At 36.0% G+C, this 17,224-nt stretch overlaps 1 protein-coding gene across 1 annotated transcript; it reads left to right on the top strand.

Moving 5' to 3' along the window:
- The first annotated feature begins 240 nt into the window (after positions 1-240).
- Positions 241-1,310, top strand: LOC138869716 (uncharacterized). Its single transcript, XM_070147366.1, has 2 exons — positions 241-822; positions 931-1,310. The coding sequence occupies exons 1-2, from the start codon at positions 522-524 to the stop codon at positions 1,308-1,310; spliced, it is 681 nt and encodes a 226-aa protein (XP_070003467.1). The 5' UTR covers positions 241-521.
- Positions 1,311-17,224: the final 15,914 nt, after the last annotated feature.

Genomic DNA, 17,224 nt, shown 5'->3' with positions numbered 1-17,224 from the left:
GACTATTTGACATAGAGCTATTTAAGGAAGTTGTATAGGGATACAATTGGTAAGAGTACCTACCTTTAAAATATATATGAGAAACGACTTGACTACCAAGGGGCTCATACATATTGTTGAAGGATTCCTTTACTCCACTAATTGAAATAAATATTTCTTAAACTATAATGAGGGTAAATAGTTTAAAATAATTAGTGGAAATATCATTTACATAAAAGTCCATGTCTTTATGATATATGTAAATATGTTCTTATATTATTGCCTTTTCTTTTCAATATTTTAGATTTCTCAATATGTCTGTTATATCACTGCGTGAAATACTTGAGACCAACACGTTGGTAGGACCAAACTTTGATGACTGATATAGAAATTTGAGAATTGTTCTCATGCATGAAAAGCTTATTAATGTGATCGATAAGCCTACAAAGATAATCCCACCAGAGAATGATGTTCAAGGCACCAAAGTTTATTAGAAATACTTGGAAGAATACCTTGCTATTAAACACATCATTCTCGCTTCTATGAGTTCTGAACTCCAGAGGAAACATCAGAATATGGATCCAACTGCAATTATTGAATATCTTAAGAAGATGGTTGATATACAGTTGGACATTGAAAACTCTCTGGTTGGACCCCTTGTCAATCATGTGATTGTTCTTGCCGAAGAACATGAGAAGCTGGGGTACAAGCTTGGTAAAGAGCTTTCTGAAGATTTGATCTTGCGGTCAATGTATGATGATGAATGTTTTCACTGCAAGAAGAAAGGGTATTGGAAGAGAAACTGCAAGGAGTATCTTGAAACTCTAAAGGACAAGAAACAAGGTGAGACATTAATGAAAAATATTTTCAAGATTTCTTTAGCTACTACTAATTCTTCATTGCGGGTATTAGATACTGGCAGTGGTTATAACATCTGTAATATATTGCAAGGGTTCAAGATAAGTACGAGATTAAAGAAAGGAGAAATTAATCTACAAGTTGGAAATGGTGCAAAAGTTGCAGCCGTAGCTGTTGGATCAATTTCCTTACTAATGCTTTCGGGAAAAGTACTTATGTTAGATGATTATTATTATGTTCATAAATTTGTTTCGAACATAATTTCAGCTTCTATGTTGGACAACCGTGGTTTTTACATAAATATAGGCAATGGTATTTGCTCTATTTATTATAGTGATAACTTATATGTGAATGACTATCTCCAACATGATGTTTATGTCTTACCTAATGTGAATGCTAATTCGATTATGCATATTTCAAGTCTTAAGAGGAAAAGAGATGATCATGTAAATCAAACATACCTTTGGCATTGAGGCTTGGTCATATTGGAGAGAAAAGAATTAACAAGTTGTACAAGGAAGGGTACCTTGACAAATATGATTTTGAATCATATCCAACTTGTGAATCCTGTCTCAAAGGAAAAATGACCAAATCTCCATTTACTGGAAGTGGAGAAAGAGCTTCTGAATTATTGGGACTAAATCATACAGATGTTTGTGGGCCCATGAAAATTTAAGCCAGAGGTGGATATTCTTACTTTATCACTTTCACAGATGATATGTCAAGATATGGATTTGTGTATCTTATGAAACACAAGTCTGAATCTTTTGAAATGTTCAAAAGGTTCCGTAGTGAAGTTGAGAAACAGACTGTAATACTCCTCATTAAAAAAAAGGGTAATTAAGTAATTTGCAACAAAAAAAAAGAATAACTAACCAAAAATAAAATACAATAAGAGATGAATTAAGGTCAAAGCCCTACGTTAACTAAACAAAGGAATTGGGGGCAAGCTATTTAACTCGGCAGAAGCAAACGAACAGAAGGCAAAATCACAAAGTTGGTTTGCTCTTTATCTAGCAAAGGGATTTACGGAGGAGGAGAATAAGTTAGGTAATTGAATTCTAATTTTTTTCCATGGTAATCTATATGAGATTTCCTTTACTCAATACTTAGCATAATGTTAGTGATTATTTTGTTAACTAAGGGAAGAAACAAAAAAAAAATTTAAGTTACTTTTAATTTAGTACAAACATGGATTCTCATTAGATGAATAAGTATTTTGTTAATCTTATAGCAAACAATTTAGTCTAGTGTAGAAACTTGAATGCTTGTAAGGCACTACATGAGGACAAGAAACAGTTCATATGAAAATAAATCAAATTCTTAACGCCCTTTATATATAGTAGGATCAATAAATTATAGGACCAAACAGAGATTCAAAGGCTTCTGTTGAAGGCATTATTTTTCAATTCAGAGGGTAAAATTTCTTACTTCAAGTTGGTTAAGATTATCATCTCACTGTATGTACATAAGAAATTATGTTGACAGTAATCCTTAATGATTTAGATTTATACATATGTTTGGCATAATCTAGGATAAAAGAAAAATATTGATGAATAAATATATGAGTAAGTTGAAATTGATAGGTTATAGACTAGTTGAATTACTCATAGTATAGATAAATATAATTCAGTAGATTGATGGTAGAACATAAAACTTTGAGGACTTGGGTAATCTATATTAGCTATGAATTAACTTAAACAAAGAAATTAACACAAGATCAATATTGATGTGATTATAGATTGATTGAAGAAAATCGTACAGATCGCTCGAGGTGACGAGTTTGGTATTTCGGCACGAGTGCTGTGAGTAGTAACCTTACCTCAATTTGTATTTCTACAACTAGCATGATTTACATATGATTTTAATATGAGCATGTTACCGACTGATTTGAATGTGCATGTGGGACAAGTCCTTTACTCGATATGATACTACTATATTTATTTTAGACGATTACAGTTATTCTGAATATTTTCATTGTTACTGAATACGTTTTACTGTTACTTGAGATGAGATTTACCGTTACTGAAATGAAATTTACATGAATTTATAAATACCAAAATGCCCTATATTGTTTTAAATTATTTTCTACGAGTATATACGGATTACAGAGACAAGTATAAATGGGAGTAGACATTGAAGGATCCCGTAGCTAACGGCGGGTTTGTTAGACCTGGTGCACCTTGTAACTACCGATTACTGTTAGAGCCCTCGCTAGTGGGAAGGTAGAACTAGCATACCGTTACCAATTTCCCTCGAGTAGGGACTACCGTTATATATGACTTTTTGCAAAGAAGTCCACAATTATACCGAATACATGATCCGTTTATTGAACCTCCCCAAAAAAATGTGAATATTGATATTATACAGTGGTTATCGAGCTTATTACTGAACTGTTAATTGTATTATACTACAAGAAAAGTATGATGAGACTGAAAATTATTTATTGTTTCTGAAAGGGCATTTGGATGTTATCCGTTTGAGATACTAGCATATTTTCTGACTTGTCCCCAAATAAAAACGGTTGTGGATAAGTGTTATTACTCACTGAGCTAGCGACTCATTCCCCGCTAATTTTTTTTACAGAGACAACAGCTGACGCAGGAGAGGATCTCGTTAATTAGAGCGCACAAGTTGAGAATTCTTGGTGAGCCTCGCACTTGTTCGCGTGGGCAGAGATTTTATTTATTGTTATGGTCTTTCCATTGAACTCTTAGAGTTGCTCCATAGTCAGTATTTTAGTGTCATGAGTATTCTTTCGTTATTATAGTCTTATGTTGAGTATTGTTCTCATTTATCAAAGTTGGAGATAAATTAGTATTTCTAGTGGTTAGTTGGTGATTTAGTTATGGTGGAGACTTGTATTGGTTAATTGACAAGTTGTCAATTGTTTGGTATGATATTAGGATATTTGGTTGTTGATTTGAGACAGAATTTTTTTTTGGGATGGTCCAAAAACATGGAAAACTCTGCCCGATTTTCTGCAACATTACCGCTGAGGCTTACTTGGGAGCACTTGCTCCTAAGCGCCGGTCACAATTCTAAATTGGGTCGTGACAAAGTTGGTATAGAGCTTAGGCTTTAAGTCCCGAGTCATGGAGCAATGTTTAGTAGAGTCTTGTTCATGGGTATGTAGGCGCTCATACTTATGATCTCGAGGCTACTGAACATTTAGGAATGTTTTTCCCTTCTTTCATTCTTTGATCGTGCGTTGAGATAACTTGAGATTGACTTTGGAATATTTCTTTCGCAGATGGCTAGTACACGCATACCCTCATCTGCTGGAGGTGGTGCTGGACGTGGTGCTACCCGGGGTGGCGATCAAGTTGGGGCTTATCAAACTAGAAGACAGACTGCTCCTCAACCCCAAATTGGGAACATGGGTCAAACCCAAGCTGTTATGACAGATCAAGTGCAAGGGCAGGGAGTTCAGAACTCTCCACCACCAGTGCCAACTATTGTACCTACTGTTGCCTTACCTGCAGATGCAGTGACAAGGTTATTGAATGTGTTAGAGGCATTGGTGCCTACTCAGGGCGGAAATTCAGCTCTTCAGGCTACTTTATAGACACAAGCACCTACACAGACGCAGCCTTTCGAGAATAAGGAAGTGTCCCTACACGAGTTCCTGAAGTTGAAATCATCAAAATTCACAGGTTCCGATAATTCAGCATATCCTCAAAGTTTCTTGGATGGGACACTCAAGGCATTACGTGCTCTTGGATGTTCTAGTGAGAGAGCCGTGGAGCTCGCAACATACAAACTAGAGGATATGACCAACACATGGTATAAAATGGTATTGCTAGGAAGGCCAGCAGGAGCACCACCACTGACATGGGACGAGTTCACTAAGTTGTTCAAGAATCATTTCCTTCCAAACAGTCTGATGCAACAATATGCTAGAGACTTTGAGAGATTGGTTCAGACTCCTAATATGGATGTGTCAACATATAATACTAAGTTCTGTAAGCTGGCTATATATGCTCCTCACTTAGTGCCTATCGAAGAAGCTCGAGTTCAGAGGTTTATTGATGGATTGGTTGGTCGTCTATACACTGCAGATCCCCACAGATAAAGACTTTATCCTACTATGATGTAGTCGACCTTGCTAGAAAGATTGACAACAAAGGACATGAGGAACGTGCAGCTAATGATTTACGTAAGAAGGCCAAGACAGGAGGGGCCTTCAGTGGTGGTTTTAGTGAAAATAGAAGAGCAGGAAATCAGGGACAATAACAATAACAGGGTTCTCAGACAGGGACACACATATCTTCACAGTCCACATACAGACCACATTACAGACAAGGTAATAGGGGACCATCATCTTCTGGACATCGAAATTCTGGGCAGATATATGCCACTATTCTAGTCTGCCAGACTTGTGGTAGATCACATTTGGGCCAATGCCGTGTTCTAACTAGAGAGTGCTTTCGGTGTGGCCAGTTGGGACATCATTTGAGGGATTGCCCTCAGCCTCCGAGAAATTTCAACCAGGCTTCTATTCAGTCAGCTGCACTGACTCAGACTACTCGTAATACTTCTGGTACTACAGGTATGGGAAATAAAGGTCAAGGTACTAGAGACCGAGCTAATGTGAATCAAGGACAAGACAATGCTGGAAGAGGTCAGGCGAGAGTTTTTGCATTTACTAGACAGGATGCTCAGGCCTCGAATGCAGTGGTTACATGTATTCTTTCTGTCTGTTCATTTGATGCACTTGCGTTGATTGATCCGGGATCTACCCACTCCTATGTGTCCTCGTACTTTGCTTTGAGATTTAGTAGACAGCCCGAGCTATTGAATGATCCTTTTTCTAGTTGCTACTCTTATTGGAGAGTCTCTATTAGCTGAATACGTGTATCGTGCTTATCAGATTCGGGTTGAGGGTAGAGATACTCTAGTTGACCTTATTGTACTTGATATGATTGACTTTGACATGTTGATGGGAATGGATTGGTTATCTTCTTGCTATGCTATAGTCGATTGTCATGCAAAGATAGTTAAGTTTGAGATACCAAATGAACCCAGTTTTATTCTAAGAGGGAGTCAGGTTCTAGAGACTTGCAAAACTGTATCTTTTATGAAGGCTCAACGACTTATGAAGAAAGGTTGCTTGGGTCTCTTAGCTATTGTAAATGACACAAGAAAGGAAAAAGTTAGTATAGAAAATGTACCCATAGTGAGAGAATTTTCTGATGTATTTCATGAGGATTTACCAGGATTGCCTCCAGTACGAGAAATAGACTTTGGTATTGATTTGCTACCTGACACACAACCCATATCGATACCCACATATTGAATGGCACCAGCAGAGTTGAGGGAGCTAAAACAACAGTTACAAGATTTGTTAGATAAGGGTTTTATTAGACCTAGTGTATCACCATGAGGTGCAGCAGTACTGTTCGTGAAGAAGAAAGACGGATCCATGAGAATGTGCATTGACTACAGGCAGTTGAACAAGATAACAATACGCAATAAATATCCTTTGCCTCGTATAGATGACATGTTTGATCCGTTACAAGGAGCTGTCCACTTTTCAAAGATTGACCTCCGCCCTGGTTATCATCAACTTAGAATCAAAGATGAAGATATTTCTAAGACTGCTTTCAGAACTAGATACGGGCACTACGAGTTTCTTTTGATGCCTTTCGGACTGACAAATGCTCAAGCTGCATTCATGGATTTAATGAATAGAGTGTTCAAGCCATTTTTGGATAACTTTGTAATAGTATTTATTGATGATATCCTGATATATTCTCGTAGCCAAGGAGAACATGAGAATCATCTCATGACTGTGTTGCAGACATTGCAAGAACATCGTCTTTATGCTAAGTTCTCGAAGTGTGAATTTTGGCTAAACTCGGTATCATTTTTGGGACATGTTGTATCTAAAGATGGAATTATGGTAGATCCTAAGAAGACCGAAGCTGTGCAGAAATGGCCCAGACCTACTTCTCCTACAGAGATTCGCAGCTTTTTAGGCTTAGCAGGCTATTACAGGCGTTTTGTGCAGGATTTCTCCAGAATAGCATCGCTGCTGACCAAGCTAACACAGAAATGCAAAGTTTTAGTGGACGGAAGAATGTGAGCAAAGCTTTCAAAAACTCAAAACGTGTCTGACAACTACACCAATATTAGCCTTACCATCAGGTCCTGGAGGATTTACAGTATTCTGCGATGCCTCGAGGGTGGGATTAGGATGAGTTCTCATGCAAAATGGTCATGTTATAGCTTATGCTTTGAGACAATTGAAAAAGCACAAGCAAAACTATCCTACACATGATTTGGAGATGTCTGCAGTGGTATTTGCTCTAAAAATTTGGAGGCATTATTTATACGGTGAAACTTGTGAGATTTATACTGACCATAAAAGTCTGAAGTATATCTTTCAGTAGAGAGATCTAAATCTTCGGCAGCGTCATTAGATGGAACTACTCAAAGACTATGATTGTTCTATTTTGTATCATCCTGGAAAAGCTAATGTTGTGGCTGACGCATTGAGTAGAAAATCTATGGGGAGTTTGGCACATATAGCCCCTGCAAAGAGATCTTTAGCCAAAGATATTCAGAGACTAGAAGATACAGGTATCAGATTTAGTGTCGGAAATTCAGAGGCATTGTTGGCTTGTTCTCAGGCTAAGTCTTCATTAGTTGAGCGCATTAAGGCCACCCAATATGAGGATGAACGATTATGTAAATATAGAGATGAGGTCTTAGCTGGTAAAAGCAAGGATATGACTGTTGAAGGTGATGGTGTTCTTCGAATGGGTGAGAGGCTATGTGTAGCAGACGTAGATAGGTTGAGACATGCTATTCTTAAAGAAGCTCACAACACTAAATACAGTATACATCCTGGATCCACAAAAATGTACCATGACCTGAAGCAATTTTATTGGTGGGAAGGTATAAAGAAAGATGTTGCTAACTTTGTTTCTAGTTGTTTGACTTGTCAGCAGGTCAAGGCTGAGCATCAGCGACCTGTAGGACTACTACAACAAATTGAGATTCCAAAGTGGAAATAGGAAAGAATTAATATGGATTTTGTCACCGGGCTACCACGAACCCTTAGAGGTTATGACTCGGTATGGGTGATTGTAGATCGACTATCGAAATCAACACACTTTTTGCCGGTGAAGGCTACATATGGTGGAGTCAGGTATGCACAAATATTTATGAATGAAATTGTCCGACTTCACGGAGTTCCAGTATCCATCATCTCTGATAGAGGATCACAATTCACTTCACGCTTTTGGAAATCTTTTCAAGAAGCATTGGGTACACGAGTAGATCTTAGTACTACATTTCATCCACAGACAGACGGGCAGTCTGAACGTACTATTCAGATCTTGGAGGATATGTTGAGAGCTTGCATTCTTGAGTTTGGAGGTAGTTGGGACACTTATCTACCATTAGCTGAATTTGCTTACAACAATAGCTTCTAGTCCAGTATTCAAATGGCACCGTACAAAGCATTGTATGGTAGAAGATGTCGTTCTCCTATCAGATGGTTTGAAGCTGGTGAGACTAATTTATTGGGACCCAACCTTGTACGAGAAGCTATGGACAAGGTCCAGTTGATCAGACAGAGATTGCTTGCAGCTCAAAGCAGACAAAAGTCTTATGCTGATAAGAGAAGAAGAGATTTAGTGTTCACAATTGGAGACAAAGTGTTCCTACGAGTCTCCCCTATGAAATGTGTAATGCAGTTTGGGAAAAGAGGCAATTTGAGCCCCAGGTTTATAGGACCGTATGAGATACTAGACCGAGTGGGAGCGGTGGCTTATCGTTTGACACTTCCTCCTGAGTTATCCTTTATTCACCCAGTGTTTCATGTCTCAATGCTAAGAAAATGTATGTCAGACTCATCTCAGGTGATTGAAGCACCGACTATACCGCTCGATGAGAAGTTGTCCTACGAGGAGGAGCCGATGACTATTGTTGATATGCAAGTAAGAAAGCTACGGTCAAAAGAAATTGTGCTCGTTAAAGTCTTATGGAGAAATCATATTGTTGAAGAAGCTACATAGGAAATAGAAGATATTATGCGAGTCAAGTAACCTCATTTATTTCAGTCTACAGGTACGTACATGAGTTAAATTTGGGGACCGAATTTTATAAGGCGGGGAGAATGTAATACTTCTCATAAAAAAAATAGGGTAATTAAGTAATTTGTAACAAAAGAAAAAGGAATAACTAACCAAAAATAAAATACAATAAGAGATGAATTAGGATCAAAGCCCTACGTTAACTAGACAAAGGAATTGGGGGCAAGCTATTTAACTCGGCAGAAGCAAACGAACAGAAGGCAAAATCACAAAGTTGGTTTGCTCTTTATCTAGCAAAGGGATTTACGGAGGAGGAGAATAAGTTAGGTAATTGAATTCTAATTTTTTTCCATGGTAATCTATATGAGATTTCCTTTACTCAATACTTAGCATAATATTAGTGATTATTTTGTTAACTAAGGGAAGAAACAAAAAAAAAATTTAAGTTGCTTTTAATTTAGTACAAACATGGATTCTCATTAGATGAATAAGTATTTTGTTAATCTTATAGCAAACAATTTAGTCTAGTGTAGAAACTTGAATGCTTGTAAGGCACTACATGAGGACAAGAAATAGTTCATATGAAAATAAATCAAATTCTTAATGCCCTTTATATATAGTAGTATCAATAAATTATAGGACCAAACAAAGTTTCAAAGGCTTTTGTTGAAGGCATTATTTTTCAATTCAGAGGGTAAATTTTCTTACTTCAAGTTGGTTAAGATTATCATCTCAGTGTATGTACAAAAGAAATTATTGTTGACAGTAATCCTTAATGATTTAGATTTATACATATGTTTGGCATAATCTAGGATAAAAGAAAAATATTGATGAATAAATATATGAGTAAGTTGAAATTGATAGGTTATAGACTAGTTGAATTACTCATAGTATGGATAAATATAATTCGGTAAATTGATGGTAGAACATAAAACTTTGAGGATTTGGGTAATCTATATTAAATATGAATTAACTTAAACAAAGAAATTAACACAAGATCGATATTGATGTGATTATAGATTGATTGAAGAAAATCGTACAGATCGCTAGAGGTGACGAGTTTGGTATTTCGGTACGAGTGCTGTGAGTAGTAACCTTACCTCAATTTGTATTTCTACAACTAGCATGATTTACGTATGATTTTAATATGAGCATGTTACCGACTGATTTGAATCTGCATGTGGGACAAGTCCTTTACTCGATATGATACTACTATATTTATTTTAGACGATTACAGTTATTCTGAATATTCTCATTGTTACTGAATACGTTTACTGTTACTTGAGATGAGATTTACCATTACTGAAATGAAATTTACATGATTTTATAAATACCGAAATGCCCTATATTGTTTTAAATTATTTTCTACGAGTATATACGGATTACAGAGACAAGTATAAATGGGAGTAGACATTGAAGGATCCAGTAGCTAACGGCGGGTTCGTTAGACCTGGTGCACCTTGTAATTACCGATTACTGTTATAGCCCTCGCTAGTGGGAAGGTAGAACTAGAATACCATTACCAATTTCCCTCGAGTAGGGACTACCGTTATGTATGACTTCTTGCAAAGAAGTCCACAGTTATACCGAATACATGATCCGTTCATTGAACCTCCAAAAAAAATGTGAATATTGATATTATACAGTGGTTACCAAGCTTATTAGTGAACTGTTAATTGTATTATACTACAAGAAAAGTATGATGAGACTGAAAATTATTTATTGTTTCTGAAAGGGCATTTGGATATTATCCGTTTCAGATACTAGCATGTTTTCTGACTTGTCCCCAAATAAAAAAGGTTGTGGATAAGTGTTATTACTCACTGAGCTAGCGACTCATTCACCACTAATTTTTTTTACATAGACAACAGCTGACGCAGGCGAGGATCTCGTTAATTAGAGCGCACAGGTTGAGAATTCTTGGTGAGCCTCGTACTTGTTCGCGTGGGCAGAGATTTTATTTATTGTTATGGTCTTTCCATTGAACTCTTAGAGTTGCCCCATAGTCAGTATTTTAGTGTCATTAGTATTCTTTCGTTATTATAGTCTTATGTTGAGTATTGTTCTCATTTATCAAAGTTGGAGATAAATTAGTATTTCTTGTGGTTAGTTGGTGATTTAGTTATGGTGGAGACTTGTGTTGGTTAATTGACAAGTTGTCAATTATTTGGTATGATATTAGGATGTTTGGTTGTTGATTTGAGACAGGAAATTTTTTTGGGATGGTCCAAAAAAGGAGAAACTCTTCTCGATTTTCTGTAACATTACCGCTGAGGCTTACTTGGGAGCACTTGCTCCTAAGCGCCGGTCACAATCCTAAATTGGGCCGTGACACAGACTGATAAAAGTATCAAAGTACTAAGGTCTGATAGAGGTAGAGAATATCTTAGTGAAGATTTTACCAGATATCTCAAAGAAAATAGGATTCTCTCACAGTTGACTCCTCCAAGAACACCACAACACAATGGTGTATCTGAAAGGAGAAATCAAACCTTATTAGATATGGTGAGATCTATGATGGGGTTCACTAATCTTCCAATAAATTTATGGGGATATGCTTTGGAAGAAGCAACATACTTACTAAATAAAGTTTTCACTAAGTCAGTCTCTACAACACCATATGAGATATGGAAAGGATGTAAGCCTAACCTTAAACATATTAAAGTTTGGGGTTGTCCAGCTTATGTTAAGAGACTACAGTTTGATAAACTTGACTCAAGATCTGATAAGTGTAGGTTCATTGGGTATCCCAAAGAAACAATGGGATATTATTTCTATCACCCTTCTGACCATAAAGTGTTTGTGGCTAGAGGAGCAATCTTTTTGGAAAGGGAATTTATTTTGGAAGGAAATTATAGTGGAGATATAGAACTTGATGAAGTTCAGGAAACTAATGAATCAATATAAAATAAAGATCATGAGACCCAAGTTGAAGAACCTTTATTGGATGTTTTGAAGTTGCCAAGGAAGTTGTCATCTTCAATGGTTGAAGTTCAAGAACAGGTTAATGAACCAGTTCCAAACCAAATTGAATAACAATCAAATCCAGCACAAGATGAACAAGTTGTACAAGTACCTCTTAGAAGGTCTACCCGACAACGTCATGTACCAACTAGATTAAATCTAATGGTACAAGATGATGTATCAAGTGAGGTTGATCATACTGATGATGAACCTAATACCTATGAAGAGGCTATACAAAGTTCTGACTATGAGAGATGGAAAAAGGCCATGGAATCCGAAATAGATTCCATGAAGGAAAATAAAGTATGGACTTTAGTTGAACCTTCAAAGGATATAAAACCTATAGGTTGTAAATGGGTTTTTAAGAAAAAGATTGGAGTAGACGGAAAGGTGGATACCTATAAAGCCCGTCTTGTTGCAAAGGGATATCGTCAAAAGGAAGGCATCAACTATGACGAGACTTTCTCTCCCGTGGCAATGCTCAAATCAATTCGGATTCTGCTTGCTATAGCAGCATACTATGATTATGAAATATGGCAAATGGATGTGAAAACAACTTTCCTTAATGGTGAGCTAGAAGAGGATGTGTATATGACACAACCTGAAGGTTTCACATCTCCGTCTGATCATAATAAAATTTGCAAGCTACAAAGATCCATTTATGGACTGAAGCAAGCTTCTCAAAGTTGGAATATTCGCTTTAACAAGACAATTGAAAAGTTCAATTTTGTTAGATGCGAAGAAGAACCTTATGTGCACAAAAAGGTTAGTAGGAGCATAATTATATTCTTAGTATTATATGTTGATGATATATTGCTCATAGGGAATGATGTACCGGCACTGCAAATTACCAAGATTTGGCTATCTAAACAGTTCTCCATGAAAGACTTGGGAGAAACAGCTTATATATTGGGAATAAAGATCTATAAAGATAGATCGAGGAAGCTGCTTGGACTTTCACAGTCTTTGTACATTGATACCATTCTGAAAAGGTATAACATGGATAATTCCAAAAGAGGCTATCTACCGATAGGCACTGAAATTACTCTCAGTATGGAGGATTGTCCTGAAACACTTGAAGAGAGAGAACGCATGAGTAGGGTTCCATACGCTAGTGTAGTGGGAGCTATCATGTATACCATGACATGTACACGTCCCAATATGGCATATGCACTAGGAGTGACTAGCCGATATCAGGCAAATCCTGGTGAGGAACATTGGAAGGTGGTCAAGACCATACTTAAGTACTTAAGAAGGACTAAAGACCAATTCCTCATTTATGGAGATTCTGAATTAAAACTTGAAGGTTATACTGATGCAAGCTTCTCTTCAGATAGAGATGATAGCAAATCTATTTCTAGTTATGTATTCACCATAAATGGTGGTGCAGTGAGTTGGAAAAGTTCCAAACAAGCTATAGTAGTTGATTCAGTAACTGAAGCAGAATATATAGCAGCTAGTGAAGCAGCTAAGGAAACTGTATGGATGAAAAAGTTCTTAACTAAACTTGGTGTGGTTCCTTCAATAGAGGGTGCAGTTCCATTGTTGTGTGACAATACTGGAGCCATTGCTCAAGCAAAAGAACCAAGATCACACCAAAAATCCAAACACGTTCTGCGAAGGTATCACTTAATAAGAGAAATCATTGAACGTGGCGACGTCGAGATTCAAAAGGTTGATGGAAAGGAAAATGCTGCAGAGCCATTCACTAAAGCTCTTGGAGCAAAGGAGTTTGACAAGCACAAGTGGAAATTGGGAATGAAGTACAAGAGCGATTGGCTCTAGTGCAAGTGGGAGATTGTTAGGGATATATTAGATATGCCCTAGATCCAATCTCATGTTTGATGATTTGAACATATTTTTTGTAAACGTTATTTGATATAAAAATATATGGCATTCTTTTATCATAGTCATTATTAATTGTTTGATTAATTTGATAAGGTCCTTGATTAAATTTTAAGATTTGTCATCGTGATAGAGATCATGATAATGAGAGCAAAGTCTCTTATAATTTAAACTAAATTTGTTCTTGAACGTAGGATTATTAATTGGGACATTAGTAATCCGGTTAGATCAATATTTATGTGATCGTCTTTATTGGATAAAGATTAGTTGATCTCATTAACTAAATCACATAGATAGATGATGCATATAGAGATATGAACATTGAACCGACTCATTGGATAATTCCTAATGGTTAAAATTATCATAACTGTCAATAGGATATTCTCTTGAAGAATGTGATGTAAAAATTTCCTTTGACCTGAGATCGTCATAGTAATTGACAAGTTATTTATTGTACTTTGATACTAGACACCTATGGCCCTAGGGTGATAGTTGAAAGGATATTGGGTATGATTAAATACTTGTAGAATTAATGATTGATCAAGATGGAATCTGTCAACTCTTGGTAATGAGTTTAAGCTCCATGTTGTCATGAATTATAACCGACCAAATTAAGACCTTGGCCAGGGCGATCGAATGAAAGAAGAAAAGAGTTTCTTAAGTCATTCAATGGTTGATTATATTTTGACATGAACATATAGTTGGTTGCCTATTAGGATTTGACAGTTGAACCATATCCTTGGGTGATCCAGAGCTATAAGGATAGAAGGAATTACTACATTATTCTTCTACAGGTTCTCGAGAGTAAAATGTATACTTCATGCTATCCGGTCGTTAAGGAGTGTTGATAGACGCCACCCTTGATTAGTATATTGATGTGATCAATTTACTATCGGCTTAGTACTGAACCTATGGGGTCGCACACTAACGAGTGTTCTGATCTTTGCTAAAGGATTAGTTTCTTTATTATTTGATAATTAAATTAAAGAATATTATTAGTTAAATAAATTTAGTTATTATTCCAAATGAAATATTATTATATTTTTTGCTAGCACAGAGGATATAATTAATACTGTGAATAAATTAAAATATTCTATTTAGAATAGAAAAACGAAATTATATCTCTTGGTTAAAATATATATATATATATATATAGCACTTATTTTATATATATATATATATATATATATTTATATAGTTAGCACTTATTTTATATAAAAGATGTTATATAAAATATTAATAAAGTCTTGCTAGTAAATCCAATTTTGAATTGGATTAATTAACATGGAAAGTCCTTATGGTATTGTCTACAATTTTCAACCCATTTGATCCGGGAGATAATTTTTTTAATAGGAAAATATTAATAAGAAGAATTCAATTTAGAATTGAATTCCATAAATGAGTTACATGTTTTTATTTTAAAATGTTGACTAAGTTGTAGAATTCAATTTAGAATTGAATTCCATAAATAAGTTACATGTTTTTTTTAATATTTACCATAAGACATGTGATGGAAATTATATATATATATATATATATATATATATATATATATATATATATATGTGTGTGTGTGTGTGTGTGTGTGTGTGTGTGTGTGTGAGTCCTAATTAAGAATTAGTGAGACATAGATCTTATACATATTGTAAAGAAACCAAGAGAGTTATTCTTGAGAAGAAAAATTACTTTGAGAAAGTAATAATGCAATATAAAACCAAGATAGAAAATACTAGTACAAGAAAATTATTTCTTGTTCTTCTACCTTTGAGTTGAGATTTTTGAGAAAAATTTCAACACAATATTTTCATTCAATTTGTTCACGGGGTTTCATTGATCAAGGAGTTGATAGCAAGGACCAGTCTCAGTGTGGATACACATAAATTTTTCGCACTATCGAAGAAATTTAAAAACGACTCCCTTCTCAAGGTACGTCTTAGATCCGATCTTTGATGTGTAAATAAATTTTAAACACGATAATTTATGCCTAGGATTGCTTTTATCTTCCACTGCATATTATGAACACGTCTATGCAATCCTACACAAGGCACTTTTCTTTTTTCGATTACCATGTTACAACCACTTTTGTTGTTGTTGTTGTTGCTGCATGTTGCAACCTCTTATTATTTATTATGTTCATGTGTAACTTATGTTTCTTGAATAAAAATCTGGTATATATTCAGATAAAGCTATTGATGATGTCCATCTCATTGAAAAAGTATTAGGCATGTGTCTAATAAAAGTTTCTTTGGTTTGGTAGCCAACCTTGTTGACTTGGTTAGGTTAGGTAGCTAACCTTGTTGACTTGGTTTGGTTAGGTAGCCACCCTTGTTGTATTAGTTTGGTTTGGTAGCCAACTTTGTTGAATTTCTTTGGTTTGGTAGCCAACTTTGTTGAATTGTGAAAAGTGTGTGTAAATTGTCAAATATGGTAGGCTTTAGAGAGTGAAGCTTTGGCTATAAAAGGAGAGCTTCAACTCTCATTTCTACACACCAACAAAGAGAGAAAGAAAGAGTGAGGTTTCACAGACAAGGTATAAGAAAATAGTCTGTGAGGAAAATAGAGAGTGAGCGATATTGTAGTGAGGTGGGAATATCAAAAGAGGGTTATTTCTTTTGAGTGTTGTAGTGGTCTTTGGAGTATTTATCTCCGACCTACAAAGTGTAAAATTCCTTACTATAGTGATATCAGTTGCTCCTCTCGGGGTCGTGGTTTTTTCCCTTATTCAGAAGGGTTTTCCACGTAAAAATCTTGGTGTCATTGTTACTCTTTTATTCTTGTTAATTACCGTATCTCGGTGCTACATTATTATTCCGCTTTATTACCGTGAATATTATTTTGGTAAGGGGTTTATTCCCAACAACTGGTATCAGAGCACAGGTTCTGCTCGTTCACTGAAATACTATTCACTGTCGGTAGTACTATACTTGGTGAAAAATAAAAATGTCCGGAGTAAAGTACGAGGTAGCAAAATTCAACGGAGATAACGGTTTCTCAACATGGCAAAGAAGGATGAGAGATCTGCTCATCCAACAAGGATTACACAAGGTTCTAGATGTTGATTCCAAAAAGCCTGATACCATGAAAGCTGAGGATTGGGCTGACTTGGATGAAAGAGCTGCTAGTGCAATTAGGTTGCACTTATCAGATGATGTGGTAAATAACATCATTGATGAAGACACTGCACGAGGAATTTGGACAAGGTTGGAAAGCCTATACATGTCCAAAACGCTGACAAATAAATTGTACCTGAAGAAGCAGTTATACGCCCTACACATGAGTGAAGGTACGAATTTTTTGTCACATTTAAATGTGTTTAACGGACTAATCACACAGCTTGCCAACCTCGGAGTGAAAATTGAAGAAGAAGATAAAGTCATCTTGCTATTGAACTCGTTGCCATCTTCGTACGATAATTTGGCAACAACCATCCTGCACGGTAAGACTACTATTGAGTTTGAAGATGTCACATCGGCTCTTCTACTCAATCAGAAGATGAGAAAGAAGCCTGAAAATCAAGGACAGGCTCTCATCAC

This window comes from Nicotiana sylvestris, chromosome 5 (genome assembly GCF_000393655.2).
Source record: "Nicotiana sylvestris chromosome 5, ASM39365v2, whole genome shotgun sequence".
NCBI classification, from domain to species: domain Eukaryota; kingdom Viridiplantae; phylum Streptophyta; class Magnoliopsida; order Solanales; family Solanaceae; genus Nicotiana; species Nicotiana sylvestris.
This window is presented reverse-complemented; position numbering and strand designations above follow the sequence as displayed.

Excerpts from the sequence above, each read along its gene's own strand:
- LOC138869716 (XM_070147366.1), top strand. The coding sequence starts at position 522 with ATGAGTTCTGAACTCCAGAGGAAACATCAGAATATGGATCCAACTGCA. Across the intron at positions 823-930 it reads TCTAAAGGACAAGAAACAAG|GGTTCAAGATAAGTACGAGA; the intron begins GTGAGACATTAA and ends ATATATTGCAAG.